Here is a 27,988-nt window from a genome sequence, read left to right as displayed (position 1 = left end):
GAAGATGGAACAACTGGAAATCACTACTCTTGCACTTGTGATTTGTGTCACTTGCCTGATTTTTCTTTTCATGTGGAAGAAAAGTCACAAAGGTTTGGGAAAGCTCCCTCCTGGTCCAACTCCCCTTCCCATCATTGGGAATCTGATGCAACTAAACTTCAAGGACATCCCTGCATCTCTCTCCAAGGTAAGGGGGTTTCATTAGGGGCTAGTCATCTCCAGGTAAAGGGGAGTCACCTTCAGATTATCTTTGTGTCATCTTTAAGTTTTCTTATTAATAGTTTTACTCACTGCTAAGGCACTTTGGTGTATCTATTTCTGTACTACAAGACAAATTCTTCCTGCCCCCCTTTATTTTTTTCTGAATTGGATCACTTTAGAGGTGATAGTGAAGTGTGTTGACCTGACCTGAGATACAGATTGAATTCTAGTGAATGGGAAAATTCTGAAGTCAGAACATATTTTAACTGAAAGTCTTCCAATCCTTTCTGCATGTAACACTAACCAAAAGACAAGCAAGTGTTTAAAAAAAATGTAAACAATGTCCTTTTATATTATTATTACTATTTCAGACTAATCTATGGTATAATTTGTGATCCTCCTTTTGAAGAGTGATCCTCACACCTTGCTCTAACACAACTCAACTCTGCTCCCTGACTGACATCCACTCCTTTGAGTTCACTGTGCAAGTATACATTCTCCCCAAATCCCTAATTACTGTCGTCTGACCAGTGATAAAGTACGATGTGTACACACACACACACACAGAGGAATATTATTTCTCTTTAAAGAAGGAGGAAATCCTGTCACTGACAACAACGTGGATGAACCTGGAGGATATTATCTTAAATTATAGAAGCCAGACACAGAAGGACAAATACTGTATGAACTCACTTACATGGGGACTCTAAAAGAGTCATACCCATAGAAGTAGGGAGTAGAATGGTGGTTGCCAGGGACTGGGGGAGGAGGAAAAATAGGGTGATGTTCAATATTGCTGTAAAAAAGGAAAGTCAAGTTGCCATAGCTAAAAGGGAATGGAATCCAGTGCAGAAGCTGGAGAATTGGGCCTTTTGGGGGGCATGGAGAGTCATTTATATTAACAGAAAACTATGTATGTGGGTACAGATTCAGGTGAACAAGAAGCTATGGTAGAAGCACATGGACATTCTATTCTATTATCTCTGTGAAATAGGAAGCAACATCATCAGCTGAGGGTGAGGTTGGGAGAGGAGGGCCTGATATTTTGTGCCCTAAAATACAGAGAGACACTCCTTCAGAGGAACCAAGGAAGTAGTTTCATTTTCCTTGGACAGAGAAAACAGAAAGTGGCAAAATTCTCTCCCATTTACGTGTAAGTTTTTAAAAGTGTAGGAAAAGCAGAAAGAAAAAAGAGGTGGCAAGTTCAATAAGTTTTGCCATTTAAGAATTTTATTTAAAAAAATGGAGGATTATAATATGCATATGGATCTTTAAATGTAATTTTTTTTCAACTATTTAATTTAGAACATGAACATGTTTCCGAACCATCATCATGCATCTTCACAAAAGTACTTTCAAATGGCTACTTTAAATTCACAAGCATGGATGTAAAATACATTTGAAAACCAATCCCTAGCTAGCAGCTGTTTTAGTATTCTATTTTTCCCCTTGACACAATGCTATCATAAATATATAGATTTCATTCTTTTTAATACCTATTAAGTAATCTCTCTTTCTCTTATCATTGCTGCTTCCTTCTCATCTTTAGTTTTATCTTAAATGTTACCTCCTCATAGAATTCTCATCTACTTTATTAAGTTTTCCCATTATCATCTAGCATAAGTACATTCTTTACCACTTTCATAGAATCATGTGCAGCTTGTATTGCAAATGTAGTTTGTTTTACTGCCTGTTACTTCCACTAGACTCTAAGTTCCGTGGAGTTCCTGGCACAATGTCTGACAATATAAGTGCTTAGTGAATATTTATATTGCTCAATGGTTGCATGTATAGATGAAGGAAAGAATGAATCCATGACTGTAGCCCAAGTTAAATTACTGAAAGCAACTTAATGGAGCAAGGTCTAAGCTACGTGTGAATCATTACTTAATTCCCACCGAAGCCTCCAATGGAGAGATTTCACAATAGCCCTTATAGTTGTTTGTATCTCTTTATAGTTGGCCAAACAATATGGCCCTGTTTACACTCTGTACCTTGGATCCCAGACCACTGTGGTCTTACATGGATATGAGGCAGTGAAGGAAGCTCTAATTGACCAAGGTGATAAATTCCTTGACAGAGGACCTATTCCTATTATTGACGATACCCAGAGAGGATATGGTATGTTTCAAAATACAAGTTAATTCTTTTTAGCACAAAAGTGTGATTAACCTAATGAGTATCTGCTTTGCAACAAGCAATAAATTAGATGCTGCAATTCTGCAGTGCAATTCAGATACTACTGAATTAGTTCATACTCCATATGTTAAGTACGTGTGTATGTGTGTGTGTGTGCACATGTGCGTGCTAAGTTGCTTCAGTCATGTCCCATTCTTTGTGACCCTATAGATTGTGGCCCGCCAGACTTCTATGTTCATGGAAGATTCTCCAGCCAAGATTACTGGAGTGGGTTGCCATGCCCTTCTCCAGGGGATCTTCCCGACACAGGAATCAAACCCAGGTCTCTTATGTCTCCTACAATGGCAGGCAGTTTCTTTACCACTAGTGACCACCTGATAAGCCCTATGTTAAGGGCATCATTCTTCAAAAGACTACCCTCATTTCTGATGTCAGCTGCAAGTTCAGGGGTCTCCAATTACCCACACTTACAACCAGCTGGCTAAAAATTCAGGGTTTCCATGACCACCTCAGGTTCAATAATTTACTGGAATGACTCACAGAACTCAGGAAGATGCAATACTTACAATCACAATTCTGTAACATATGAAAGCTACAAATGGAGAGACATGTTGGACAAGGTTTAGGAATGCCTCAAATGCAGAGCTTCTATATTCTCTTGCAAGGAATCAGAATGTGTTACCCATTCAATGTGTTGGTATGTTCACCAACCCAGAATCTCATCGGAGCTTTGGTGTCTGGAGGTTTTCACTGGAACTTCATTACTTGAGCACAGTTGATTGACTGATTGGCCATCTGATAGAACTCAGTCTCTAGCTCCTTCCATTCCTTGAAAGTCCTAAGGTCTGGCTGATATCACTTGGGTGGAAGCTTCAGTTCTCTGAATACAAAGTTCATCTTTCTGGCATGGCCAACTCCATCTTGACACTGTTTAGGAATCTACCATGAGTCACTTTATTATCATAAACTTAAGTGTGATCCCAGAGGCTCAGCATGAATAACAAACTTCTGTGTTAGAAGTGGGAAAAGCCGAGGATTTAGAAGCTGTCTCCCATGAATGGGGACAAAAAACAGACATTTTTTTTTTTTTTTGTACAACAGATACTCTGATAATTCTATTGAGATAAACACCAAAAACAGACTCCAAGTTCCCTTTAAGGTAAATCTGCAAATATGATTGTGATTTAATAAAAAGAAATCTGGGAAATATTTTGAAAATAAAAGTTGTTACCCAAAGGTCTTAGGATTTAGAGAGCCATGCTTGGGGTGTCATTTCACAGGGTACAAAGATTTCAGTGGCATAGTGGCAGCAACAACAGACAACTAGGTACAGAAATTACTGTGTTTTCAATGTCAGCTCTTGGTTTAGGGCTGGTGGGGGGTGGAGAGGTGGGAGTGAGGGGGCGGAGAGTGGTAAGATCAGACAGGTAACACACAGGGAGCTACAATGGTACTTAGTCAAGCTCAAGTTCTTCAGTGGGACAACAGGCTCACAGATAATTATTTTCTTACTATGTTTCAAAATGTAGACATATGTTATATATATATTCCTTTATATATATGAAGTATTACACAATTAAAAAAACCTAGGACAGCCTGAAAATCTCCTCTAATCCATTTAAAATTGTAAAATTGCATCAAGCCCCAAAGAAATAGAAACTTCCTTTCAAAGAATATTTATGAATAATTAATTAAATATTATGCAGTGTACTAAGTGATGAAAGAAACAATTTTTAATCTCTCTTACATAAGATGTACATGCTTACCTAAAGAAGCAACCAAATCTTCTATTTCTTCCCTTTTTTTTTTTTTTTTTTTTTACTTATATCCTTGCTTTATGCTATTATTTTTAGCAATAGCTTTTGATTCTATTTTTTTATTATTATTTTTTTTTTATTTTTTCAGTGGGTTTTGTCATACATTGACATGAATCAGCAATAGATTTACACGTATTCCCCATCCCGATCCCACCTCCCACCTCCCTCTCCACCCGATTCCTCTGGGTCTTCCCAGTGCACCAGGCTCGAGCACTTGTTTCATGCATCCCACCTGGGCTGGTGATCTGTTTCACCATGGATAATATACATGCTGTTCTTTCGAAACATCCCACCCTCACCTTCTCCCACAGAGTTCAAAAGTCTGTTCTGTACTTCTGTGTCTCTTTTTCTGTTTTGCATATAGGGTTGACGTTACCATCTTTCTAAATTCCATATATATGTGTTAGTATGCTGTAATGATCTTTATCTTTCTGGCTTACTTCACTCTGTATAAGGGGCTCCAGTTTCATCCATCTCATTAGAACTGGTTCAAATGAATTCTTTTTAATGGCTGAGTAATATTCCATGGTGTATATGTACCACAGCTTCCTTATCCATTCATCTGCTGATGGGCATCTAGGTTGCTTCCATGTCCTGGCTATTATAAACAGTGCTGCGATGAACATTGGGGTGCACATATCTCTTTCAGATCTGGTTTCCTCAGTGTGTATGCCCAGAAGTGGGATTGCTGGGTCATATGGCAGTTCTATTTCCAGTTTTTTAAGAAATCTACACACTGTTCTCCATAGCGGCTGTACTAGTTTGCATTCCCACCAACAGTGTAAGAGGGTTCCCTTTTCTCCACACCCTCTCCAGCATTTATTGCTTGTAGACTTTTGGATAGCAGCCATCCTGACTGGCGTGTAATGGTACCTCATTTGGTTTTGATTTGCATTTTTCTGATAATGAGTGATGTTGAGCATCTTTTCATGTGTTTGTTAGCCATCTGTATGTCTTCTTTGGAGAAATGTCTGTTTAGTTCTTTGGCCCATTTTTTGATTGGGTCTTTTATTTTTCTGGAATTGAGCTTCAAGAGTTGCTTGTATATTTTTGAGATTAATCCTTTGTCTGTTTCTTCATTTGCTATTATTTTCTCCCAATCTGAGGGCTGTCTTTTCACCTTACTTATAGTTTCCTTTGTTGTGCAAAAGCTTTTAAGTTTCATTAGGTCCCATTTGTTTAGTTTTGCTTTTATTTCCAATATTCTGGGAGGTGGGTCATAGAGGATCTTGCTGTGGTTTATGTCGGAGAGTGTTTTGCCTATGTTCTCCTCTAGGAGTTTTATAGTTTCTGGTCTTACATTTAGATCTTTAATCCATTTTGAGTTTATTTTTGTGTATGGTGTTAGAAAGTGTTCTAGTTTCATTCTTTTACAAGTGGTTGACCAGCTTTCCCAGCACCACTTATTAAAGAGGTTGTCTTTTTTCCATTGTATATCCTTGCCTCCTTTGTCAAAGATAAGGTGTCCATAAGTTCGTGGATTTATCTCTGGGCCTTCTATTCTGTTCCATTGATCTATATTTCTGTCTTTGTGCCAGTACCATACTGTCTTGATGACTGTGGCTTTGTAGTAGAGTCTGAAGTCAGGCAGGTTGATTCCTCCAGTTCCATTCTTCTTTCTCAAGATTACTTTGGCTATTCGAGGTTTTTTGTATTTCCATACAAATTGTGAAATTATTTGTTCTAGTTCTGTGAAAAATATCGTTGGTAGCTTGATAGGGATTGCATTGAATCTATAGATTGCTTTGGGTAGAATAGCCATTTTGACAATATTGATTCTTCCAATCCATGAATATGGTATGTTTCTCCATCTGTTTGTGTCCTCTTTGATTTCTTTCATCAGTGTTTTATAGTTTTCTATGTATAGGTCTTTTGTTTCTTTAGGTAGATATATTCCTAAGTATTTTATTCTTTTTGTTGCAATGGTAAATGGCATTGTTTCCTTAATTTCTCTTTCTGTTTTTTCATTGTTAGTATATAGGAATGCAAGGGATTTTTGTGTGTTAATTTTATATCCTGCAACTTTACTATATTCATTGATTAGCTCTAGTAATTTTCTGGAAGAGTCTTTAGGGTTTTCTATGTAGAGGATCATGTCATCTGCAAACAGCGAGAGTTTCACTTCTTCTTTTCCTATCTGGATTCCTTTTACTTCTTTTTCTGCTCTGATTGCTGTGGCCAAAACTTCCAACACTATGTTGAATAATAGTGGTGAGAGTGGGCACCCTTGTCTTGTTCCTGATTTCAGGGGAAATGCTTTCAATTTTTCACCATTGAGGGTGATACTTGCTGTGGGTTATGTTTAGGTATGTTCCTTCTATTCCTGCTTTCTTGAGAGTTTTAATCATGAATGGGTGTTGAATTTTGTCAAAGGCTTTCTCTGCATCTATTGAGATAATCATATGGTTTTTATCTTTCAATTTGTTAATGTGGTGTATTACATTGATTGATTTGCAGATATTAAAGAATCCTTGCATTCCTGGGATAAAGCCCACTTGGTCGTGGTGTATGATTTTTTTACTATGTTGTTGGATTCTGTTTGCTAGAATTTTGTTAAGGACTTTTGCATCTATGTTCATCAGTGATATTGGCCTGTAGTTTTCTTTTTTTGTGGCATCTTTGTCTGATTTTGGAATTAGGGTGATGGTGGCCTCATAGAATGAGTTTGGAAGTTTACCTTCCTCTGTAATTTTCTGGAAGAGTTTGAGTAAGATAGGTGTTAGCTCTTCTCTAAATTTTTGGTAGAATTCAGCTGTGAAGCCATCTGGTCCTGGGCTTTTGTTTGCTGGAAGATTTTTGATTACAGTTTCGATTTCCTTGCTTGTGATGGGTCTGTTAAGATCTTTTATTTCTTCCTGGTTCAGTTTTGGAAGGTTATACTTTTCTAAGAATTTGTCCATTTCATCCAAGTTGTCCATTTTATTGGCATAGAGCTGCTGGTAGTAGTCTCTTATGATCCTTTGTATTTCAGTGTTGTCTGTTGTGATCTCTCCATTTTCATTTCTAATTTTGTTAATTTGGTTCTCTCTTTGCTTCTTAATGAGTCTTGCTAATGGTTTGTCAATTTTGTTTATTTTTTCAAAAAACCAGCTTTTAGCTTTGTTGATTTTTGCTATGGTCTCTTTAGTTTCTTTTGCATTTATTTCTGCCCTAATTTTTAAGATTTCTTTCCTTCTGCTAACCCTGGGGTTCTTCATTTCTTCCTTCTCTAATTGCTTTAGGTGTAGAGTTAGGTTATTTATTTGGCTTTTTACTTGTTTCTTGATGTGAGCCTGTAATGCTATGAACCTTCCCCTTAGCACTGCTTTTACAGTGTCCCATAGGTTTTGGGTTGTTGTGTTTTCATTTTCATTCATTTCTATGCATATTTTGATTTCTTTTTTGATTTCTTCTATGATTTGTTGGTTATTCAGAAGCGTGTTATTTAGCCTCCATATGTTTGAATTTTTAACAATTTTTTCCCTGTAATTGAGATCTAATCTTACTGCACTGTGGTCAGAAAAGATGACTGGAATGATTTCAATTTTTTTGAATTTTCCAAGACCAGATTTATGGCCCAGGATGTGATCTATTCTGGAGAAGGTTCCGTGTGCACTTGAGAAAAAGGTGAAGTTGATTGTTTTGGGGTGAAATGTCCTATAGATATCAATTAGGTCTAGCTGGTCCATTGTGTCATTCAAGGTTTGTGTTTCCTTGTTAATTTTCTGTTTAGTTGATCTACCCATAGTTGTGAGTGGGGTATTAAAGTCTCCCACTATTATTGTGTTACTATTAATTTCCTCTTTCATACTCGTTAGTGTTTGCCGTACATATTGCGGTGCTCCTATGTTGGGTGCATATATATTTATAATTGTTATATTTTCTTCTTGCATTAATCCTTTGATCATTATGTAGTGTCCTTCTTTGTCTCTTTTCACATCCTTTATTTGAAAGTCTATTTTATCTGATATGAGTATTGCGACTCCTGCTTTCTTTTGGTCTCCGTTTGCATGAAATATTTTTTTCCAGCCCTTCACTTTTAGTCTGTATGTGTCTCTTGCTTTGAGGTGGGTCTCTTGTAGACAGCATATATAGGGGTCTTGTTTTCGTATCCATTCAGCCAATCTTTGTCTTTTGGTTGGGGCATTCAACCCATTTACATTTAAGGTAATTATTGATAGGTGTGGTCCCGTTGCCATTTACTTTGTTGTTTTGGGTTCACGTTTATACAACCTTTCTGCATTTCCTGTCTAGAGAAGATCCTTTAGCATTTGTTGAAGAGCTGGTTTGGTGGTGCTGAATTCTCTCAGCTTTTGCTTGTCTGTAAAGCTTTTGAATTCTCCTTCATATCTGAATGAGATCCTTGCTGGGTACAGTAATCTAGGTTGTAGGTTATTCTCTTTCATTACTTTCAGTACATCCTGCCATTCCCTTCTGGCCTGGAGGGTTTCTATTGATAGATCAGCTGTTATCCTTATGGGAATCCCTTTGTGTGTTATTTGTTGTTTCTCCCTTGCTGCTTTTAATATTTGTTCTTTGTGTTTGATCTTTGTTAATTTGATTAATATGTGTCTTGGGGTGTTTCGCCTTGGGTTTATCCTGTTTGGGACTCTCTGGGTTTCTTGGACTTGGGTGGCTATTTCCTTCCCCATTTTAGGGAAGTTTTCAGCTATTATCTCCTCGAGTATTTTCTCATGGCCTTTCTTTTTGTCTTCTTCTTCTGGGACTCCTATGATTCGAATGTTGGGGCATTTCACATTGTCCCAGAGGTCCCTGAGGTTGTCCTCATTTTTTTTGATCCTTTTTTCTTTTTTCCTCTCTGTTTCATTTATTTCCACCATTTTATCTTCTACCTCACTTATCCTATCTTCTGTCTCCGTTATTCTACTCTTGGTTCCCTCCAGAGTGTTTTTGATCTCATTCATTGCATTATTCATTTTTAATTGACTCTTTTTTATTTCTTCTAGGTCTTTATTAAACATTTCTTGCATCTTTTCAATCTTTGTCTCCAGGCTATTTATCTGTAACTCCATTTTGTTTTCAAGATTTTGGATCACTTTTATTATCAATATTCTAAATTCTTTTTCAGGTAGATTCCCTATCTCCTCCTCTTTTGTTTGACTTGGTGGGCATTTTTCATGTTCTTTTACCTGTTGGGTATTTCTCTGCCTTTTCATCTTGTTTAGATTGCTCTGTCTGGACTGGGCTTTTTGTATTCTGGAGGTCTGTGGTTCCTTTTTATTGTGGAGGTTTTTCACAGTGGGTGGGGTTAGACGATTGGCTTGTCAAGGTTTCCTGGTTAGGAAAGTTTGCGTCGGTATTCTGGTGCGTGGAACTTGATTTCTTCTCTCTGGAGAGCAATGGAGTGCTCAGTAATGAGTTTTGAGATGGGTCTATGTGTTAGGTGTCACCTTGGGCAGCCTGTATGTTGACGTTTAGGGCTATGTTTCTGCGTTGCTGGAGAATTTGCTTGGTATGTCTTGCTCTAAAACTTATTGGCCCTTGGGTGGTGGTTGGTTTCAGTGTAGGTATGGAGGCTTTTGGACGGTCACTTATTACTTAAAGTTCCATGTAGTCAGGAGTTTTCTGGTGTTCTCAGGTTTTGGGCTTAAGTCTGCTGCCTCTGGATTTCAGTTTTATTCTTCCTGTAGTCTCAGGACTTCTCCAACTACACAGCACTGATAATAAAACTTCTAGGTTAATGGTGAAAAGATTCTCCCCCGTTAGGGACACCCAGAGAGGTTCACAGAGTTACATGAAGAAGAGGAGAGGGAGGAGGGAGATAGTGTTGAGCAGGAGGAGAAAAAGGGGACTCAAGAGGAGAGAGACAGATCTACGCAGTTGTCTGTTCCCAGAGTGTTCTCCGTAGCCCAGACACCCACCAAGATTCACAGAATTGGATTGGGAAGAGAAGGGGAAAGGAGGAAATAGAGGTGTTCTGAGGTAGAAAACAGAGAGTCAAGATTGGGAGAGAATAATCAACACACTCCTGAATAAAAATGGGAACTGAATATTGGATTCTTAAATATTCACAATTTATATCATATATTGAAAAACAAAAATGAAAAATCTAGAGTAGAGATTAGACTCTTAAAAATACTATATTAAAAACAAAAACCAAAACACACACACAAAAAAATTTTAAAAATATATATGAAGTTCAGTTTAAAAAATAGGTCTTCTCTTTTTTTTTTTTTTTTTGGTAAGGTTATAGTGTATTGAAAATGAAAATTAAGGAGTAGTAGAGGAGTACTAGAGGACTTTAAAAGAAATAAGAGAAAAAGAAAAATAGAAAATTGAAGAGAAAAAGGAGAAAAAAAGGAAAAAAAAAAGAATTTTCCCTAATTAAAAAAATTGTAAAAATCTATGAAAATGAAAGTTAAGGAGTGATGGGGGGAGTAATAGGGAATTTTAAAGGAAAATAAAAGAGAAAAAAGAAAAAATAAAAAAAATTTTTTTTATTTAAAAAAAAAAAAAAAGAAAGTAAAAATATATCTAGGAATTTCTCTGGAGCTGTTGCGGTCAGTGTCGGTTTGGCTCAGTTTCAGATATCTCCTCGTTCCAGCTTACACTTCTCGATATCTACAGGCCTCTTCCGGTGTAATCGGTGTTTTCTAGAGGGATTTTAATCTGTTGCACCGCTCTCTTCTGAAGCGGTTCCCTTTGTTTATTTGGCTTCTGTTTGCCGGTTTCTTCAGGGCCTCATTTCCGCCCTGACACAGGCGGGCGGAGGTGGATTCTTATTCAGGTAGCTAGTTCTGTCGCGCTGCTGGGAGGGGCTGACGCTGCGGGGATGGGCTGGTGCTGCTTTCTCGGTCTGCGCTGCTCAGGATCCCGGCTGCTCTATATGGAGCACGCAGCTCCAGCCCTCGGGTGTTCCACAAAAGCGCGGAACAAAAGGCTGCGTCCGCTCTTGTGCCTTCCCCGTCAGAGCGGTCCAGGCAGCCAGGAGCTTGACAGGCGCACTCTCTCCAGGTGCGGCGCACCCGTTCCCTTCCACGGTCCCAATCTCGGTTTCCGCCGGCGCCAGTCGGGTGTGTGCGCCTTCTGCCCTCTGCGTCCCCAGCCCCAGTCCCCGCCCGCGCCGATCGGGTGCCTGCGCCCTGTGTCTCGCCGCGACCTGCTCCAGCCTCCGGCGGGTCCGGGCCGGTCCGCAGTCTGTGAGCCCCTCTCCGGACTCTCTCAGTCCCCCTGTTCCGCGAACGGCCGGCAGCGTGTTCACGCCAGTCAATTTTCTCTCTTCCCTGCTCTCCCACAATTCACAAAGAAATAGAAACTTCCTTTCAAAGCATATTTATGAATAATTAGTTAAATATTATGCAGTGTACTAAGTGATGAAAGAGAAACAATTTTTAATCTCTCTTACATAAGATGTACATGCTTACCTAAAGAAGCAACCAAATCTTCTATTTCTTCCCTTTTTTTTAAAACAAGTTGATTACATTGGCTGTGTGTGAGCTTTGGAATTAATTATTTATATTTGTATCTGCTAAAACTTCATTGCTCTACAGGCTTTTCCCTAGCTGCAGTGAGAGGGGGCTACTCTCTAGTTGTGGTGTGTGGGCCTCTCATAGCAGTGGCTTCTCTTGTTGTGGAGCACGGGCCCTAGGGCACGCGGGCTTCTGTAGTTGCAGCTTGTGGCCTCAGTAGTTGTAGGTCCTGGTCTCTAGGGCACAGGCTCAATACTTGTTGTGCATGGGATTTTTTGCTCTGTGGCATGTGGGATATATCCCGGCTAGGGATTGAACCCATGTCTCCAGCACTGGCAGGCAGACTCTTTACCACTGCCACCAGGGAAACCCTGAAATTAATTTTTAACTGGAGCAGAAGGTATTAGGCTGGATTGAGCTCAGTTCAGTTCAGTTCAGTCCCTCAGTCGTGTCCGACTCTTTTCGACCCCTTGAACCACAGCATGCCAGGCCTCCCTGTCCATCACCAACTCCCGGAGTCTACCCATTGAGTCCATTGAGTCGGTGATGCCATCCAACCATCTCATCCTCTGTCATCCCCTTCTCCTCCTGCCCTCAATCTTTCCCAGCATCAGGGTCTTTTCAAATGACTCAGCTCTAAGCATCAGGTGGCCAAAGTTTAGGAGTTTCAGCTTCAACATCAGTCCTTCCACTGAATATTCAGGACTGATTTCCTTTAGAAAGGACTGGTTGGATCTCCTTGCAGTCCAAGGGACTCTTAAGAGTCTTCTCCAACACCACAGTTCAAAAGCATCAATTCTACAGCACTCAGCTTTCTTTATGGTCCAACTCTCACATCCATACATGACTACTAGAAAAACCATAGCCTTGACTAGACAGATCTTTGTTGACAAAGTAATGTCTCTGCTTTTTAATATGCTGTCTAGGTTGGTCATAACTTTCCTTCCAAGGAGTAAGCGTCTTTTAATTTCATGGCTGCAATCACCATCTGCAGTGATTTTGGAGCCCAAAAAAATAAAGTCAGTCACTGTTTCCACTGTTTCCCCATCTATTTGCCATGAAGTGATGGGACCGGATGCCATGATCTTAGTTTTCTGACTGTTGAGCTTTAAACCAGCTTTTTCACTCTCCTCTTTTACTTTCATCAAGAGTCTCTTTACTTCTTCACTTTCTGCCATAAGGGTGGTATCATCTGCATATCTGAGGTTATTGATATTTCTCCCTGCAATCTTGATTCCAGCTTGTGCTTCCTCCAGTCCAGCGTTTCTCATGATGTACTCTGCATATAAGTTAAATAAGCAGGGTGACAATATACAGCCTTGATGTACTCCTTTTCCTATTTGGAACCAGTCTGTTGTTCCATGTACAGTTCTAACTGTTGCTTCCTGACCTGCATACAGGTTTCTCAAGAGGCAGGTCAGGTGATCTGGTATTCCCATCTCTTGAATAATTTTCCACAATTTGTTGCAATACACACAGTCAAAGGCTTTGGCATAGTCAATAAAGCAGAAATATATATTTTTCTGGAACTCCCTTTTTTTCTGGAACTCTTGCTTTTTTGATGATTCAGCGGATGTTGGCAATTTGATCTCTGGTTCCTGTGCCTTCTCTAAAACCAGCTTGAACATTTGGAAGTTATTTGATATATATCAAATAACTCATCAGTTGACATAAACAACATAAACAACAGCTTAGTTGACATAAACAATAGTTTATCATCCTAGATCATCCCTGATCTCCACCCTGAATGCCTTTCAACAACTGCAGTGGCTAATGATCTAACCCTTGTGGAGCGGGATGGTGAGCAAAATGCCTTTGTTGGCACAGGAAAGCAATGAAAATTTATTGAATAAATGAAGCACAAAAGATATGGCAATATTTGAAAGTCTAATTAAGGATTAAATAAATAATTTTGCCACATTTATGATTGCCTTTTGATTTAAAGATGATGTAAAAACAGTTAAAAATTTGAAGAGATGAAAATATTCCTAAATTTCAATGATAATAATAATGTTACTATCAATAATTATTATAAAAGTTAGACATTATAATAATTGGATTATTATTGACCTGAATTATGATTCTAATAACTATAATTATATAATAGCTAGCATTTATTAAATACTTCTTGTGTGCCAGATACCATGCTAGGGGTTTCATATGTATTACCATATTCAGTTACCACGATGGCCCTATGAGGAGGATATTTTTTATTTCCATTCAACAGATGAAAAGCTGAGGCAACAGAAGTTAATTGCTCATCCAAATTAGAAGCTTTTGGAGCAGACTTGAATTCAGTTTGCCTAACTCTAGAGCCCAGAACCAATAACCATAGTCCATAGTCTTAATACACTAATCTATGTTTTAATTTTTTGGTTTTTTTTTTTGGTTCGGAGTTAGAGCCAATGGGGAGACTGATGGAAAGTTTTGAGGAGTTTAAAGATATTGAAGGAGGAAACAGACAGAGCTGGACTCCATCTTAGGCCAGGCTGCGAACATTAGGCTACACACATGGTCACCCTCCCATTGTACTCTGAACTTTGTGCCTGGTGTTTATAGAAGTGGCATACCAATGGGAAACCAGACCCCCTGGATAAAAGAGCTTCAGGACTTGGACTCTCTGTTGCCTAAAAAAATATGCTAATTATCTCTGTAACAGAACAAAGTAGTAAATTCTATTATGTTTATTGGGATATGACCACAGTCCTATTGATAAATGTCCACTGTTTATCTAGTCTTGTGACACATGAATCATGGGTTAACTTTGATCGTATCTCTTTTTCACCTTGTCCAGACTAGTTTCAAGGAATTTGGGGAGGTGGGTTTGAGCAAGTACACTTAGGGTATATAAGGTTTTCACAAAAACTGGTCAGGGTCCTTGGCTAAGAGGAGACTCTGCCTTGGGCCTACCAGTGTAATAAACTGCACTCCACTATCTGCATTGTCCTTCTGAGTGAGTTTGTTTCCCCAAAACGCGTGGCTACAACAGTATCATAATGAGACTGGGTGGGGAGCTAGGGGGTTGTATTTGTTGTAGTCGTGTTCGACTCTGTGACCCCATGGACTGCAGCACGCCAGGCTTCCCTGACCTTCATTATCTCCCTGAGTTTGCTCAGACTCATGCCTATTGAGTCAGTGATGCCATCCAACCATCTCATCTTCTGTCATCCCCTTCTCCTTTTACCCTCGGTCTTTCCCAGCATCAGGGTCTTTCCCTCTTTGCATCAGATGGCCAAAGTATTGGAGATTCAGCTCAGCACCAGTCTTCCCAATGAATATTCAGGACTGATTTCCTTTAAGATTGACTGGTTTGATCTCCTTGCTGTCCAGGGGACTCTCATGAGTCTTTTCCAACACCACATTTCGAAAGCATCAATTCTCTGGCACTCAGCCTTCTTTATGGTGAGAGGTGGGTATAGGGAAATCCATTGAATGCTTTTTAGCACCAGAAAAATTGTCCTCGTATTTGATTTTGAGGAACCTAGAAACTCTAAATCTAGGAAGCTGGTTTGAAGATGATCATAACCTTAGAAGCTGAAGTGTGGTAGTGTAGTTTGAATTGACAAGAAGGGACAGATGAGAAAGACATTTTGAAGGTGGAGTCAACAGGATTTACCAAATGCAGCTGTATAGGGCAAGAGGGATGTGAAAATGCCCTGAAGTTTGGGTTTGAGGTACTAGGAAACTGGTGGTGCATTGAGAGAAATAGGAAATTCAGGACATATACAGAGGAAGAAATGAAAAAGCATTGGGTGTGAACATTTCCTTTGTTCCTGAGTTCTTTCTAGTTCAGATTAGCTAACAGCTGTAGTAAATTCAGAGGTGAATAGAAATGCGTATTCCCTATTGCTCTGCTTTGCAGTTACTTCTCCTCTAATAGGGGCTTCCTTGGTGGCTCGGATCTTAAAGAATCTGCCTGCAATGCAGGAGACCTAGGTTCAATCCTCCAAGTTGGGAAGATCTGCTTGAGAACGGAATGGCTACCCACTCTAGTAGCTCAGCTGGTAAAGAATCCGCCTGTAATGCAGGAGACCTGGGTTCGATCCCTAGGTTGGGAAGATCCCCTGGAGAAGGGAACAGCTACCCACTCCAGTATTCTTGCCTGGAGAATTTCATGGACAGAGAAGCCTGGCAGGCTACAGTCCGTGGGGCTGCAATTCCTCTAGTAGAGGAAGTCATGGGTAGAACTAAAGCACAAATGAGAGGGATATTAAGTGCAAAAACAGACACTCAGGAGAGGGGTTTGTGAACACATGCCAGTCTTTACTATCTTTAACAAAACCAGATAGATGGCCCTTCGCACACTTGGGAATGTTCCCTATGTGCCAATGATCCTGCCCCTGTCTCTTTCACCCCTGTCCTCTGTTGACCAGAACTTGGGTTTTATTTTCTTTGTGACAAATATTTGACCCAAACCAAAGACTATGTTGTGCTCTTCAAAGGCCAGTTGCTAAAATTCCTGATAAGGAGCAGTGGCCACAGCACAGGGTGGACACGAGATCAGCTTCTGGGGACATCCAGTTCTATGATGCAAAACCACTTTTCTGCTCTTTGCTTTTTTTCCTAGGAATCTTTTTCAGCAATGGAGACACGTGGAAGCAAATGCGGCGCTTCTCCCTCATGACCCTAAGGGACTTTGGGATGGGGAAGAGGAGCCTTGAGGAGAGGATCCAGGAGGAGGCCCAGTTTCTGATGGAGGAGCTCAGGAAATCAGAGGGTGTGTTCCGTGGACCATCTTTTGGGCCAAGGGGCTACTGCGCACACAGCCCTTCCCACCAAAGCTCCTCCTTCAGGAGATGCTCAGCAGTCCACAGTCTGCTCTGTTAACCAGGGCATTGGCAAGGAAAAGCGGGGCAGGAGGAAAATGACTCAAAGCTGTTACTTAGGATCCTTGAATCCCTTTGTTTGGGTTCATCTCCCAACTTCAGCACTTACTGGATGTGTAAATTTGGACAAGTTATTTAATTTCTCTAAGGTGCAGTTTCCTCATCTGAAAAATGTGGCTAAAAATCAAACCTCAGATTGAGGGTTGGATAATACAGTTTGCAAAATATTTACACCGTATCCAGTATGTGGTAAATATTCTATAATATTACTTGCTCCTCTTGTGACTATTACCATATTCACTGAATAATATAACAACTACTAGTAGTATCATAGTATAATACTATAGAGCATATAGTATTAATAGAAGATGCTTACATCCTAATTTGAAGAAGTTTAGAGAAAATAAAATATAAGTATCCGTCTGAGGAGGAGGGAGGCCATCTTCTTGAAACCCTAATGCAGGCTGATGAAGATTCTAAATGTTAGAGTTGTTTTTTCTTCACACCAGCTCAGCCCTTTAACCCTGCTGTCACCCTGTCCTGTGCTACCTGCAACGTGATCTGCTCCATCCTCTTCAATGAACGTTTCCACTACAAAGATAAGACTTTTCACTCCCTGCTGGATTCGTTAAATAAAAATTTCAATCGAGTAAGCTCTCTCTGGAACCAGGTAAGGCCAAGTCTTCATTCACCCTTGCACTTGACCTCTTGGACACACTACACAAGCAGGGTAAAGAGCTGCAAGCTGTCCACCTTGCCCCATGAGCATGTGCCAAGGCAAGCGCTGTCCCCTTCCCTCCATGTGTGTCTTATGTCAAGTGGATTAGTACCGTGTCACTTACACCAGCACCTATGAAGGCTGCCTTCTGCTCGCTTCTGTGAGGTGATTCCCACAAAAGAAGATGTCATGTTCCCAGTTCCCTGCCTTTCTTTTAAGGCTCCTGTGCACATTCTCCCCCTCTCTTACTCTGAGGTTGGCTGAGAGTGGTTGAGCAGGAGATGAGAAGGGGCGACTCTCGTGTATGTGATGGTCATCCTCCCTTCTCTTTAGCTTGAAAGTTGGAGGAAAGGATTCTCCCTGGCCAGACCCTGCAGAGAGTTTGGTGCTCCACTTAGAAACCCTGGTGTCTCTTCACAAACTGAATTGCTTGTGTATTTTTTGTTCTCATTTTAGATTTACAATCTATGGCCAAAACTCATAAAGCCTCTCCCTGGAGAGCACAGAGCATTTTCAAAAAGGCTTAAGGATGTTCACTACTTTGTTTTGGAAAAAGTGAAGGAGCATCAAAAGTCCCTGGATCATAATAACCCTCAAGACTACGTTGACTGTTTCCTCAGCAGGATGGAGCAGGTATTGTACATGACATATTTCCCTGATACTATATTTTGTCAGTCCATGGGAATGCAGGAAAGCATAATCACACCATGTAGGTAATTCTTGATATTTTGATATCTTGTGGCAATGGGGTATGCTATTAAAAATAGTAGAAATTTTTCATAGTGCAGAAATTTTAAAAGACAAAAGCCCTCTTCTTCCTTCGTATTTCTTTTTTTTCTTTTTAAAATTTATTTATTTTAAATGAAACAAAGATATATATTTTTAACAATGAAGGTACAATTCAAAAAGAAGATAGACATCATAAACCTTTAGACAACTTAACAACAAAGAAACAAAATTACATAAAGCAAAAATCAGAAGAAACATAAGGGAAAAGAAAAAAATATACAATCATAGTGAGAAATATTAACATTTCTCTGAGAATATTTTATCAAGTGCAGAAAAAATCAGAATAGAAGCATCTTGAATGATGTCATTAATAATTTAAATGTAATAAATTTGTGTTTAATTAATTTATATTAATCATATACTACACGAATATATTTAAAATTTTGTATTTCATATGTTGTTATTAGATGTCCATAGGACATTTAGAAAAATTGGCAATAAGATAAACATTACTAAATTTCAAAAAGTAGAATTCTTTTTTGTGTGTGTGATTCAGTTATACATATACACATATATTATTTTTGAAGATATTTCCCATTATAGGTTATTTCAAGATATTGACTATAGTTCCCTGTACTATACATAAACCTTTGTTGCTTGTTGCATATCTATTTTTCTAAATTAGAAAGCTAGTATTCTATTCATACTAAGTCAAACAAGTGGAATCAAAATGTCATAAATTTTTTAGTTGGACAAAAACTCATAAGTTTTCTAAAAAATATATATTATACATATTATTTCCCTTTATTTCTATTTACTTCCTGTACTTGGACACTAGCATTTAATGAAATCTTCTCAGTATATATTTATGATGAGCTACATATATGTATATATATGCATGTTTCTGAGCATATATTTATCTTAATGTGGCTAAAAGACACACACATCTTCTTTACATACCCATAGTCTGCCATTGTTTGCCATGATGTTTCCCAGGTGGTATGTCACAGACCAATACATTATAAAAACTGGATTGTGTTTTCCCACGGAACAATTTTGTTATTTGAAGCTAACGATGGATAAGAGATTCTAAAAAAATACATTATAATTAACCATCGGTGGTCTTAAACATATTGAATAGCAAGTATCACACAGCCACCAGCTCTTAGAACATCACTGGCATAAGATACCAGCATCAATGTCCATGAGAACATCAGTAGGAAAACAGTCAAAACTGTGACAAGCTATTGTTATAGACTGCAAAAGGATATTCAGTGCTCATCTTGGCAGCACGTACACTGAAATTGGAATGATACAGAGAAGGTTGGCATGGTCCCTGTGCAAGGATGACACACAAATTTGTGAAGTGTTCCATGTTTTTGTTGTGTGCACGAGACTTTTACCAATATAATTTCAATTTTTGTATTTCTGAAAAAATGATATTTCAGTATATATACCTATGTAACAACTTAAAATCTGAAAATAATTCCTTGAGCCCTGTAAAATTAACCTCGTTTATGCCAAAGTTGGGCTTCCCCAGTAAAGCGTTATTTCAGACAGTAAAGAATCTGCCTGCAAAGCAGGCAAACCCAGGTTTGATCTCTGGGTTGGGAAGATCCCCTGGAGGAGGGAATGGCTGCTCACTCCAGTAGTCTTGCCTGGAGAATTCCATGGACAGAGGAGTGTGGCAGGCTACAGTCCACAGGATTGCAAAGAGTTGGACACAACTAAGCAACTAACACTTTGACTTTCATGTCAAAATTCCCCAAATATACATTAATAAGCAAAAGAAAAATACTGTGCAATTATATCATAAATGTGCAAGTTATAGCAAACAGTAAATAATAACCTGTTTAGTCTTCTTAATCTCTGGGAGGGCTGATTTAGAAAGCTTGACTTCCTTAGAAAACATGCTGAAGGAAGGCATGATGATGCTCTCTTTCCTTCTCAGAAATTTCCCTGGAGTTAGCAGAGACATTTAAGATCACTCCACTTATCAACAATGTGCATTGAAATATCCTCTTCATTCTGATGGAAAAGTTTGTTGTTGGCCCTCAGAGGACTAGATGTTTGTCTGGGAAAGAGAAAAAAAAATAGTTAGGTTTTTAATTCAGTCATTTAAAAATTTTCCTTCATACCAACTCTCTATCAGTCCGTGGTGGTTGGTAAAAGGAGTAAAATGATGAATCAAATACTACCCTGAAATTTTCTTTCATAGCACTTATCATACTTTAACAAAATATTTAATTGACCTCTATATTCTTCACTACAATACTCTAAAGGGCTGAGGTAGTATCAATTTCCCATGCTTTGTATCACTGGTCTGAAGGAAACAGACCAGTTCCAAACTAGTTGATGTATCTACATTGTGCTCACATCTAGTCTTTTTCATTAAATATAATCAAAGAAGATTCCGTTAACTGAGTGTTAACAGGTTATTATGAAGTTGAGTAAAGAGGTAAGGTAACTTGTCAAGGGCATACATCTGATCATTGACTAACCTGGAATTTGAACCAGAAGTTTCAATTCCATGACTGATTTTTAAAAATTTACTACCCTACCACGCACAAAATGAAGCCTATTACCAGTGATGGGGTGTGATCATGGAGCTCTGATAAGCCATTGCCTTCTTTTTTACTCTACCATCTACAGGAGAAAGAGAACCCAGAGTCTGAATTTCACTTGGAAAACTTAGCAACCTGTGGATCAAATCTGTTTTCAGCAGGAGTAGAGACAACCACTGCCACCCTGAGTTATGGGTTCCTGCTCCTAATGAAATACCCTGAGGTTCAAGGTACAGCAAATATCCTAAGTATTTATTCAGGATAAAATAGGAGCTCCTGGAACTGGTGAAGGTAGGAAGGTACTACTGTCTGTGACAACTTCTCTTTCTCTGGACAGCCTTGGCGAGCATCATGCATAGGGCCACCCATGTGGTTTGGTTTTACAGATCAAAATTCTATCAAGTGATGTTGATAAGCAAGAGAGACCTTTACAAATCAAAGACTTTTTAAGTTTAAAAGCAGAGGAGCTTCTGAATCCCAGCTCTTCTATATATGATATAATGTTGCAGAGTCAGCCCAATTTAGATGAGGGATGCATGGGTTCCCATGTTGGATTCTCATTCTCAGCCACCAATACCTGACTGTGTGACCTCAGACAAGTTATTTCACTTCATAGGCCTTTGTTTTTTTCATCTTGAAAATGGATCAGTCTCCCCAAAGAGGATTTTTAGCTCCAATATATTTTAAAATTCAAAAATGACATTGTACTAGCTTGATTTTCTCAATCATATTCTCAGGGCACAGGTCTTAGAAAGCAAGTATTTTGTTCAACAAAATGGTGTTTGCTGTTCCCACAAAATGTTAGTAGACTGACAGAGGAGATGCTCCCACTAGAGTGAGGATTAAACATTTCCCCTCTGCAGCTGCTTTGCCAGGAATCTGGGGTAAATCTTAATCCCTGCACAGAGGTCATCTCCTCACCTGTACAGGAGGACAAACCAGTTCAGGCAGGAGGCCAAGGACATACCTAATGCAGCTTTTATGTTTCCTGAAGCGGAATCTCTGGTCTTTGCAGCAATATAGAAAACAGAAATTCTATGGCTGCTATGAAAAAGTCTACAAATAATAAATGCTGGAGAGGATGCAGAGAAAAGAAACCTCTTACACTGTTGCTGGGAATGCAAACTAGTACAGCCACTATGGAGAACAGAGTGGAGATTCCTTAAAAAACTGGAGATAGAACTTCCATACAACCCAGCAACCCAGTGCTGGGCATACACACTGAGGAAACTAGAATTGAAAGAGACACGTGTACCCCAATGTTCATCACAACACTGTTTACAATAGCCAAGACATGGAAACAACCTAGATATCCATCAGCAGATGAGTGGATAAGAAAGCTGTGGTACATATACACAATGGAATACTACTCAGCTATTAAAAAGAATGAATTTGAATCAGTTCTAAGGAGGTGGATGAAACTGGAGTCTATTATACAGAGTGAAGTAAGTCAGAAAGAAAAACACCAATACAGTATATTAATGCATATATATGGTATTTAGAAAGATGGTACGATGACCCTGTATGCGAGACAGCAAAAGAGACACAAATGTAAAGAACAGACTTTTGGACTCTGTGGGAGAAGGCAAGGGTGGGATGATTTGAGAGAATATCATTGAAATATGTATATTACCATATGTGAAATAGATCACCAGTCCAGGTTTGATGTATGAGACAGGGTGATCAGGGCCGGAGCACTGGGATGACCCTGAGGGATGGGATGGGGAGGGAGGTGGGAGGGAGGTTCAGGATGGGGAACACATGTACACCCAAGGCTGATTCATGTCAATGTATGGCAAAAACCACTACAATATTGTAAAGTACTTAGCCTCCAATTAAAATGAATTAATTAATTTAAAAAAGAGCATTCTAAGAATAAAGATTTTATACTGAAATTAAAAAAAAAAAAAAAGAAATTCTATGAGGAACAAAGTTATGGGTTGTTTAGCAACATGTCTTTGACCTTGGGAGCCGTTTCCAGGCCACTTTCTTTCCACATTGTAAGCATTTCCAAGTATCCAGGGAACACGTCTCTTAAGTAGGATTCATGATTCATGTCTCTGCAGCCAAAGTTCATGAAGAAATTGACCGTGTGATTGGACGCACCCGAAGTCCCTGTATGAAGGACAAGATGAAGCTGCCCTATACAGAGGCTGTGTTGCATGAGATACAAAGATACATCACCCTCATTCCTTCTAACTTAGCCCATGCTGTGGTCCGGGACACAAAATTCAGACAATATGTCATCCCCAAGGTTAGAGGTGGCTGGGAAAGCTGGCTGAGATAGAAGATGCAACATAGTACCACTCCACCCCATGGTAGATGGGGCCTGTTAGAGGCATCGTAGCTGTTTCAGGAAGAAAGGCAGTTGAGAGACATGGAAAGAACACAAGGCCTGAGTTACATGGCCTGGGTTTAAAATCCATCACTCCTATGCAGTGTACTCTCAGGCCACTGTGTCACCTCTGTGGTTCTGCCCTTGCCTTCCTGGAATGGGGAAGCTAACCCAGGGCTTCCAAGGCTCCTCACACTCTCATGTATAATAGTATATATTAAGGGAGAAGTGATTTGCATTAGTATGAATCTTGTGGAAACAGAAATCTGATTTTCCATGATAGATTTTAAAAAGGGGGAAGAGATGGACAGTGTATCTGCAGCTCTAAGGTAATCAAGTGTCACTTTCTTTAACCCAAATTCTCTGCTCCCAAGATCTCTTGTACCAGGACATTTGGGACATTGCTGCCCATAATAATTAACAGTGATCAAAACATTCACATGCACACTGGGGATGTAGTCAGTCTTCTGTAGTGATTAAAGGATTGGGTTTTACATTTGAGAGTGTAGAAGAGGAAGAAAAGGTGTCAAACCTGACCAGACTACTGCAAAACTGAAACAGCCCCCAACCTTACTGCCAAATCCCAGTGTAAAAGTCTATTAACACATAAGTCTAGTATCACATTAAAAATGCTATACCATCAGCAAGTGAAGGTAATCAGGAACACAGGAAGGTCTAACACCAGAAAATTTGGTTTAATAAAATTCACCATAGAAATAGAATTTAAAGAAAAACCACATGGTAATCTCATTTATACAGAAAGTGCTTTTGATAATATTAAAGAGTTTCTGTTCTGTTGCTCGGTCATGTCTGACTCTTTGTGACTCCACCAGGCTCCCCTGTCCGCAGAATTTTCTAGGCAAGAATACTGGAGTGGGTTGCCATTTCCTTCACCAGGGGATCTTCCAGACCCAGGGACTGAACCTGGGTTTCCTGCACTGCAGGCAGATTCTTTACCATCTGAACCACCAGGGAAGCCCCACCTATAATAAAATAGGAATAAATTTCTGATAGCAGTGATTACATTAAGAAGGAAACCAAGGGAAAAAAAGAGAAAGAAGGAAACCAAGGAACTTGAGTATAGGAAAAAGAAACTTATTTTCACTTTGACTTTTTTTATATACCATGTACATGTATTACCTACTCCAAAAATTGTGAAATAATGTTTCAGGAAATAAAAAATGAAGTAAAAATGGAAAGAGGAGGCTTTCACTTAAATAGGGGTGCTTTATGATCAGATAGAAGTTGGGTCAAATTCTAATCATGCCACTTGCTAATAACCTCAAGGAAATTGTTTCTTCTCTCTGAATCTCAGTTTCTGCATATATACAATGAGCCAAAAAAACAAAATCCTAGTGAATATGGTTGAAGTAAGAATTCAGTGAGATTTATAAACAATTAAACACAATGTCAGGTAAATGTGAAGCATCCTGTATCAATGGTCATTATCATTTTGTCATTTAAACCTCATAGGTTCTAATGGGGCAAAGAGGAAAGTGTATGGTGGCTCAGACAGTAAAGAATCTGCCTGCAATGCAGGAGACCCAGGTTTGATCCCTTGGTTGGGAAGATCCCCTGGAGAAAGGAATGGCAACCCTCTCCAGTATTCTTGCCTGAAAAATTCCATGGACAGAGGAACCAGGCTGACTACAGTTCAGTTCATGGGGTCGCAAAGAGCTGGACATGACTGAGCAACAAACATACACACATGCACTCCATTTTAGAAGTGAGGAGGTGGGGTTTGAGCCAATAGATTTTGTAGATTACAAGGCACTATATCTTATTTTCTTACATTCACACCTGAATTCAGAAAGAAAAAAATTGTGAAAAGTGAACTCTTCCAATTTGAGGTGGCAGTTCTAATAAAGCACATGTCTAAACAATATGAGCTGCAAATCTTAGTTTGTAAACAATTGTTTATTGCACATTGACTGTAACAGTGCTCTTCCCCCAGAGAACCATCTTATTATTCGATAAAAGGTATTGTATGATAGTGGGTGTGAAAAAACTCTCACACAAGACAGAAAGCTCTCACACAAGCTTTAAGAGTTCTCGGTCCTGTTTAACCCACTATATTTAAAAGTGTTAGGCTTTTTATGAACCAAAGATAAGTATGATAACATGCCATTCCACTCTCTTTTTCTTGGTTGCAGGGTACTGTTGTATTGCCGTTACTGTCTTCCATCTTGTACGACTGCAAGGAGTTTCCTAACCCAGAGAAGTTTGACCCAGGCCATTTTTTGGATAAAAATGGCAGCTTCAGGAAAACAAAATACTTCGTGGCTTTTTCCATTGGTAAATATAAATACACACCATCCAAACCATACACATGAACCTTTTGAACAACTTTTAGCTTTACTAAATGTATGTAAGTAGTCCACTAATGATCGCAAAGTTAATCAAATCAATCTGCTATAACCCTCTAAATCAAGATGAAGCCATTTAAGTCTGTGTACCAATAGGATCAAATAAGTCTTTCAAGGACTATTTTGTTATCTGGTGACTAAGTACAATACCAATTTTTTAAAAAATCAAGGCAAACCAATTCAATTCAGATGTTATTATCAGATAACAAAGAGACCTCCTTTTGTAGACTCTTACCTGTTGATCTCCCTTCTGTAATATACAACTTTTCTAAAACAGAATGTTCAGGTTTCTTTCTTCTTTTAAAATGATTAAACATTATTGTATTAATTTTCTGATTCTTACAGCCAGAGGCCATCAGAGGGACTTTGGTCATTTCATTCTCTTCCTTCCCCTCTGAAATCCAGAGCCCCACATACCCTTGCCTCTTTGCAAGAGCTGATTGGCTCCCAGTTGCTATTTCTCATAAGGTCATAAAGACAACTTAAGATCACTCAGCACATATTTTTTTTTCTTTGTTATCCTAGTCAATTATTTGATTAGTATTTTCAAAAATAACAGTTAATATGTTTTTAAAAGACAGCCTGTGGTATTAAATAATCTTCCATACAAACATGTTTAGGTGGCATTGCATGATAGTTGCACAATGACTTATTTAATTAATCTAACATAGGTGTATGTCTAGCGTTCATCTAACTCATCAGCGTCATAAATAATAATGCAAGTGACATCCTCATTGGTGAATCTGTAGTTCCAACAGATAAATCCCCAGGAGAACTACTGAATTAAGAGTATAAATCTCTTTAGAGAAATTATGGTTTGTTAGAGGAACTGTACCAGTTGATCAGCAAATTTGGAAAACTCAGCAGTGGCCACAGGACTGGGAAAGGTCAGTTTTCATTCCAATCCCAAGGAAAGGCAATACCAAAGAATGCTCAAACTACCTCACAATTGCACTCATCTCACACACTAGTAAAGTAATGCTCAAAATTCTCCAAGCCAGGCTTCAGCAATACGTGAACCGTGAACTTCCAGATATTCAAGCTGGTTTTAGAAAAGGCACAGAAACCAGAGATCAAATTGCCAACATCTGCTGGATCATCAAGAAAGCAAGAGAATTCCAGAAAAACATATATTTCTGCTTTCTTGACTATGCCAAAGCCTTTGACTGTGTGGATCACAATAAACGGCGGAAAATTCTGAATGAGATGGGAATACCAGACCACCTGACCTACCTCTTGAGAAACCTATATGCAGGTCAGGAAGCAACAGTTAGAACTGGACATGGAACAACAGACTGGTTCCAAATAGGAAAAGGAGTACATCAAGGCTGTATATTGTCACCCTGCTTATTTAACTTATATGCAGAGTACATCATGAGAAACGCTGGACTGGAGGAAGCACAAGCTGGAATCAAGATTGCAGGGAGAAATATCAATAACCTCAGATATGCAGATGATACCACCCTTATGGCAGAAAGTGAAGAAGTAAAGAGACTCTTGATGAAAGTAAAAGAGGAGAGTGAAAAAGCTGGTTTAAAGCTCAACAGTCAGAAAACTAAGATCATGGCATCCGGTCCCATCACTTCATGGCAAATAGATGGGGAAACAGTGGAAACAGTGACTGACTTTATTTTTTTTGGGCTCCAAAATCACTGCAGATGGTGATTGCAGCCATGAAATTAAAAGACGCTTACTCCTTGGAAGGAAAGTTATGACCAACCTAGACAGCATATTAAAAAGCAGAGACATTACTTTGTCAACAAAGATCTGTCTAGTCAAGGCTATGGTTTTTCTAGTAGTCATGTATGGATGTGAGAGTTGGACTATAAAGAAAGCTGAGCACCAAAGAACTGATGCTTTCGAACTGTGGCATTGGAGAAGACTCTTAAGAGTCCCTTGGACTGCAAGGAGATCCAACAAGTCCATCCTAAAGGACATCAGTCCTGGGCATTCTTTGGAAGGACTGATATTGAAGCTGAAACTCCTAAACTTTGGCCACCTGATGTGAAGAGTTGACTCATTTGAAAAGACCCTGATGCAGGGAAAGATTGAGGGCAGGAGGAGAAGGGGACAACAGAGGATGAGATGGTTGGATGGCATCACTGACTCAATGGACGTGGATTTGGGTAGACTCCGGGAGTTGGTGATGGACAGGAAGGCCTGGCGTGCTGTGGTTCAAGGGGTCGCAAAGAGTCGGACACGACTGAACAATTGAACTGAACTGAACTGAATCAGTTGATCGTCCTCTAGCTGCTTCTAAGCTGTCACTTTTCTGACCAGTGTTTTCAGTGGCTGTTAGGAGTATGTGTTTGAATATAGGCTATTGTAATATTTAATTGTGGAACAAGCTAATGGAACTGTCTCCTCCTTTCAGGGAAACGAGCCTGTATTGGAGAGGGCCTGGCCCAAATGGAGCTGTTCCTGTTCTTAACCACCATTCTGCAAAATTTTGTCCTGAAACCCCTGGGGGAGACAAAGGACATAGAGACCAAACCCATTGTTACGGGACTGATCAACATGCCACCACCCTTCAAGCTATGCCTTATCCCCAGATGAAAGAAGAGCTTTTCTCTTTTAACAATTTAAATAAAAGTAATAGCTTTTTCTTCTCACTACTTCTCCCACCCCAATAGTCTCTTTTCATTTTAAATTCTGCCTAGGACAGAAACATGGGCTTCCCTCGTAGCTCAGTTGGTAAAGAATCTGCCTGTACTGCAGTACAGAAACACTGCTCACTAAAAGCTTGATGGATATTTGTTTAAATCTATAAATTCCTTGAAAAAAGAAGCTGGATCCTGAAAACTCCATGGGTAAAATAATATCTTATACCCTATAGAATACTTTATAAACCATGATCCAGCCAAACCAAGCCCAGGCCCACAGA

At 39.3% G+C, this 27,988-nt stretch overlaps 1 protein-coding gene and 1 non-coding gene across 2 annotated transcripts; both read left to right on the top strand.

Annotated features, from left to right (window-relative positions):
- The first annotated feature begins 4 nt into the window (after positions 1–4).
- Positions 5–27,735, top strand: LOC133070733 (cytochrome P450 2C23-like). Its single transcript, XM_061163128.1, has 9 exons — positions 5–187; positions 2,160–2,322; positions 16,134–16,283; positions 16,902–17,062; positions 17,567–17,743; positions 20,492–20,633; positions 22,470–22,657; positions 24,892–25,033; positions 27,479–27,735. Exons 1-9 carry the CDS (start codon positions 5–7, stop codon positions 27,658–27,660), a joined length of 1,488 nt encoding a protein of 495 aa, XP_061019111.1. The 3' UTR covers positions 27,661–27,735.
- LOC133070855 (U6 spliceosomal RNA) lies at positions 19,114–19,220 on the top strand. Its single transcript, XR_009696259.1, has one exon. It is a non-coding gene; the product is annotated as a U6 spliceosomal RNA (small nuclear RNA).
- Positions 27,736–27,988: the final 253 nt, after the last annotated feature.

The sequence above is a fragment of the Dama dama genome, chromosome 15 (assembly GCF_033118175.1).
Source record: "Dama dama isolate Ldn47 chromosome 15, ASM3311817v1, whole genome shotgun sequence".
Lineage (NCBI taxonomy): Eukaryota > Metazoa > Chordata > Mammalia > Artiodactyla > Cervidae > Dama > Dama dama.
The sequence above is the reverse complement of the archived record's forward strand: the minus strand, read 5'-3'. Positions and strand labels throughout refer to the sequence as shown.

What these genes read in the sequence shown, in the direction of transcription:
- LOC133070733 (XM_061163128.1), top strand. Translation starts at nt 5, where the DNA reads ATGGAACAACTGGAAATCACTACTCTTGCACTTGTGATTTGTGTCACT. An exon ending in GAAATACCCTGAGGTTCAAG is followed by an intron (nt 20,634 to 22,469) that starts GTACAGCAAATA and finishes ATGTCTCTGCAG; the next exon opens with CCAAAGTTCATGAAGAAATT. An exon ending in GACAATATGTCATCCCCAAG is followed by an intron (nt 22,658 to 24,891) that starts GTTAGAGGTGGC and finishes TCTTGGTTGCAG; the next exon opens with GGTACTGTTGTATTGCCGTT.